The 5,294-nt window shown below is 39.9% G+C and overlaps 1 protein-coding gene across 3 annotated transcripts in view; it reads left to right on the forward strand.

The window, feature by feature from the left end:
- The window catches only part of LOC144978057 (uncharacterized), a 28,450-nt gene extending 23,369 nt beyond the window's left edge, over positions 1 to 5,081 (forward strand). For all 3 annotated transcript variants that reach the window (XM_078923557.1, XM_078923559.1, XM_078923558.1), the window contains exons 3-4: positions 1 to 1,326; positions 3,825 to 5,081. The exon at positions 1 to 1,326 is cut by the window's left edge and continues 304 nt beyond it. In XM_078923557.1, coding sequence (XP_078779683.1) covers positions 1 to 1,326; positions 3,825 to 4,372 — 1,874 coding nt within the window. In that variant the 3' untranslated portion in view covers positions 4,373 to 5,081. The remainder of the gene's footprint in view (positions 1,327 to 3,824) is intronic.
- The last annotated feature ends 213 nt before the right edge of the window (positions 5,082 to 5,294 follow it).

Genomic DNA, 5,294 nt, shown 5'->3' on the forward strand with positions numbered 1-5,294 from the left:
GCAGGCAGTTCAGCAGCCCTGAAATGATTCAATTACAAAACATAAATGTCACAGAAGATGAAAAGTTACGGGGTAAGGATTTGGGTTCGGATTCAAATAGTTACTCTTCTGGACTTGAAGTAGACAGCAGGGTTCAATTAGAAGTTACAGCCAAACAAGATTCGATTGTTCCTCGAGTAATGTGTTATTCGTCTGGTGAACAATATAATATGGATGACACAGAGAGCGTTCCGTATCTACCTCCACATGTTCACATACGCCTGTACAGAAAGAAAACGCAAATGACGAATCAGGTAAAAACCGAAAACACATTGGAAAACAATCTGAATTCGGAAAAGTCAGAGATTTCTTCTTCATTGCCGGATCTGAAAAGCAACAAACTAGGACTTCAATTGCCCAATCTAAGTAAGTTAAGAAGCAGATTTCAGAGAAGCAGGAGTGTGCCAGCATTAAATGTTGTCCCTGAAGAAAAAGAAAACCAGTTAGAATCTCTTGAATGTCGTTCTATCAGTCTTGATGATGGCAATCAAACAAATCCTGATAGAAATAGCATTTCCGGGTTAAATCAGACAAGTCCTGATAGAAATAGCATTTCCGGGTTAAATCAGACAAGTCCTGATAGAAATAGCATTTCCGGGTTAAAGAGAATGTTTGTGAAAAATAAACGGCCCACCGTCAATCATTCTGCAATAATTGCACAGCATAGAAGACGGGTCAAATTTTCTCCAATGGACGACGTTAATTGCAATGATGATGACAATAATATGTCGGAGGACATGAAGGAAAGTTCAAACATAATGACTGACAATAAAAAGTTAGAGAATGGAGAAAACTCAACTTTTACTGGTTCCTACAGCCATTTTTTAAACGAATCCATTGTCTCAGCAGATGGTCAGGAGAATCAAGTTTACAAAAACGACAGAAATGAAAAACAAAAAGACACAGTCATCGCCATAACAAAGAAATCACATTTTCGGGGAGGTAAATTCTGTACATTTTTACGAAAATTCACCACAGTTCTTCCCCGTGATGAAATCGCCGAAAGACCCGTTGTGGTGAAGGATGCAATAGATGTTCTTCCACTTGACAACGGAGAGGCAATAGTCACGGACATCCTGTCCAACAAAATGGTGCTCTTTGACACGCAAGGATGTCCAAAGATAACGTTTGCCATGGAGAATGGATCGGAGCCATGGTCAGCCGTTGTCACACCGGAAAACGGGAGCATGGCAGTCACCTTAAAGGGGGATGGCTGTGTGTGCCTGTGGAGTCCCAAGGGTGTGTCTCAAACGGACTTTGGCCACGGCATCTTGTCATCGCCTACAGGTATGGATATCTTTATCTTTTTTTTTTTTTTGGGGGGGGGGGGGGAATGCTGCCATTTTGATATGAAACATTCTTTTTTTTAAAATAATCGCCAAAGTTGTTTTGTTTTTATTTAATATGTTTTTTTTTTGGGGGGGGGGTTGTTGTTTGTTTTTTATTTGTTTTTTGTTTTTTGGTTTTTTTTTTTGTTTTTTGTTTTTTGTTTTTTTTTTTTTTTTGTTTTTTTTTTTTTGTTTTTTCTTCAAATTGCTGAAGTGACTTTATAAACCTCAAAAATTGCATTTTCATCATTCACACACCAAAATCGTTGAATTTTTGTCATTTATTTGGCGACTCAAATAGGGGAAAAGTTGTCTTGTTTGCCTCAAAGAGCAGTAACCTCAGTATTTGAAACTTCGACTCTTCTCTGGTGATTCTATGGAGTCCAATAGAATGGAGTCCAATAGAGTCCATTAGTATGGAGTCCATTAGTATGGAGTACAATAGTATGGAGTACAATAGTATGAAGTCCAATAGAATGGAGTCCAATAGTATGGAGTCCAATAGAATGGAGTCCAATAGTATGGAGTCCAATAGTATGGAGTACAATAGTATGGAGTACAATAGTATGGAGTACAATAGTATGAAGTCCAATAGAATGGAGTCCAATAGTATGGAGTCCAATAGTATGGAGTCCAATAGTATGGAGTCCAATAGTATGGAGTCCAATAGTATGGAGTCCAATAGTATGGAGTCCAATAGTATGGAGTCCAATAGTATGGAGTCCAATAGTATGGAGTCCAATAGTATGGAGTCCAATAGTATGGAGTCCAATAGTATGGAGTCCAATAGTATGGAGTCCAATAGTATGGAGTCCAATAGTATGGAGTCCAATAGTATGGAGTCCAATAGTATGGAGTCCAATAGTATGGAGTCCAATAGTATGGAGTCCAATAGTATGGAGTCCAATAGTATGGAGTCCAATAGTATGGAGTCCAATAGTATGGAGTCCAATAGATGGAGTCCAATAGAATGGAGTCCAATAGAATGGAGTCCAATAGAATGGAGTCCAATAGAATGGAGTCCAATAGAATGGAGTCCAATAGAATGGAGTCCAATAGAATGGAGTCCAATAGAATGGAGTCCAATAGTATGGAGTCCAATAGTATGGAGTCCAATAGTAATGGAGTCCAATAGATGGAGTCCAATAGTATGGAGTCCAATAGTATGGAGTCCAATAGTATGGAGTCCAATAGTATGGAGTCCAATAGTATGGAGTCCAATAGTATGGAGTCCAATAGTATGGAGTCCAATAGAATGGAGTCCAATAGAATGGAGTCCAATAGAATGGAGTCCAATAGAATGGAGTCCAATAGAATGGAGTCCAATAGAATGGAGTCCAATAGAATGGAGTCCAATAGAATGGAGTCCAATAGAATGGAGTCCAATAGTATGGAGTCCAATAGTATGGAGTCCAATAGTATGGAGTCCAATAGTATGGAGTCCAATAGATGGAGTCCAATAGAATGGAGTCCAATAGAATGGAGTCCAATAGAATGGAGTCCAATAGAATGGAGTCCAATAGAATGGAGTCCAATAGAATGGAGTCCAATAGAATGGAGTCCAATAGAATGGAGTCCAATAGAGTGGAGTCCAATAGAGTGGAGTCCAATAGAGTGGAGTCCAATCGTGTGGAGTCCAATCGTGTGGAGTCCAATCGTGTGGAGTCCAATCGTATGGAGTCCAATCGTATGGAGTCCAATCGTATGGAGTCCAATCGTATGGAGTCCAATCGTATGGAGTCCAATCGTATGGAGTCCAATCGTATGGAGTCCAATCGTATGGAGTCCAATCGTATGGAGTCCAATCGTATGGAGTCCAATCGTATGGAGTCCAATCGTATGGAGTCCAATCGTATGGAGTCCAATCGTATGGAGTCCAATCGTATGGAGTCCAATCGTATGGAGTCCAATCGTATGGAGTCCAATCGTATGGAGTCCAATCGTATGGAGTCCAATCGTATGATCAAGTAGGAGTCTAATCGTATGGAGTCTAATCGTATGGAGTCTAATCGTATGGAGTCTAATCGTATGGAGTCTAATCGTATGGAGTCTAATCGTATGGAGTCTAATCGTATGGAGTCTAATCGTATGGAGTCTAATCGTATGGAGTCTAATCGTATGGAGTCTAATCGTATGGAGTCTAATCGTATGGAGTCTAATCGTATGGAGTCTAATCGTATGGAGTCTAATCGTATGGAGTCTAATCGTATGGAGTCTAATCGTATGGAGTCTAATCGTATGGAGTCTAATCGTATGGAGTCTAATCGTATGGAGTCTAATCGTATGGAGTCTAATCGTATGGAGTCTAATCGTATGGAGTCCAATAGAATGGAGTCCAATCGTATGGAGTCCAATCGTATGGAGTCCAATAGAATGGAGTCCAATAGAATGGAGTCCAATCGTATAGATTCCAATGAAAAAAATGTCTAATCTTTCAATGTTCTCTTTTTCTTTCAGGCATTAAATTCGATAGCATGGGAAGATTTGTCATCAGTGACGAGGAAAAGAATTCCATTTTTCTGTTCAGCAGAAGTGGCAACTTCATCGGGGAATTTGTCAATCAATATTCTCTCAACCCTTTAGCCGGAAATAAAGCCATGGCGGGCTTTAACCAACCACGGTACATCGCAGTGTCACGTGACGGACTATATTTTGTATCGGACTCGTCCAATCAAAACGTCAAGGTCTTCGACAATTTGGGAAACATTTTGAGAGTTATCGGGTCTTACGGGAGAGAGGATGGGCAATTTCGATTCCCGTACGGCGTAGCGTTTGATGAAGAAACAAAACTACTCTATGTTGCTGACCATTACAACCACCGAGTATCGGTGTTTTCCTTAACCGGGACTTTTCTTTATCATATTCTAACCCAGGAGGATGGCATCACCCGTCCCAAAGGACTGGCCATCTGTAACTCAAATCTCTACGTGACCTTTGGAAACCTGCGGGCGGGAAATATCTCAGTATATCGCATCCATGCCAATCATGACGATATGGAATCCTGACTTCGATTCTCCGACCTACCAAAATACTCTTCAACAGTCGTAACGTCACTTCCTTCCTTATGACGCATGGTAACTTAGTAACACTGGCTCTAAACTATCGGAACAGTGGCGGACGCCCGTATGAAATAGTTCTCCGGCGAGCATAAAAGCGTATCCAGAGGAGAAAAAAAGCATAAATTTGATCATGTTTTGACTTTTAGATATTCTGATCACAAGACATATGAAAAGCTTTAGCCAGCATGAAGAATAAAAAGGAATGATTTTCTTTGTTTAGAACCAAGATGGCCGCCGTTGCCGGGCGGCGTGACATCAGACTACTGAATCCAATTGGCAAGCCAATATACTGCCGTACTCTGAAATAAAAAAAAAACATATTTAGAAATTTGGCCAGAAAACTCATCCTTCAAATATCGAGCGATTTAAATGACCCTAATCTTAGCAATAAACTCTCAAACCTGGGACTTCGCGAAGTTATGGTCTGAGAGTTTTTTACAAGATGAGGGTCATTTAAATCGATCGATATTTGAAGGATACGTTTTCTGGTCATATTTTTAAATATGGGTTTTTCCAAATACGGCAGTATAATACAGTATATTGTTCTATGTTGAACCCAACTAACTGTTCATAACCCAAAAAAGAAATAATATATAAAAATGATTATTTTAATTTAAAGCATTGCGCAAAAAGAACCCGGTTGTGAAATGGATAATGCCTGGTTTTGCACACTGTGTCTTTGCTTATTGATTATTTTATTGTGTGTGTGTGTGTGTGTGTGTTGTGTGTGTTGTGTGTTTGTGTGTATGTGTGTTGTGTGTTTGTATGTGTTTGTTGTGTATTTGTATGTGCGTTTGTGGGTGGGTGGGTGGGTGGGTGTGGGTGTGTGTTTGTGTGTTTGTGTGTATGTGTGTTGTGTGTTTGTGTG

Source organism: Berghia stephanieae, chromosome 8 (assembly GCF_034508935.2).
Source record: "Berghia stephanieae isolate SIO BIC M18660-M18661 chromosome 8, UCSD_Bste_1.3, whole genome shotgun sequence".
NCBI lineage: Eukaryota > Metazoa > Mollusca > Gastropoda > Nudibranchia > Aeolidiidae > Berghia > Berghia stephanieae.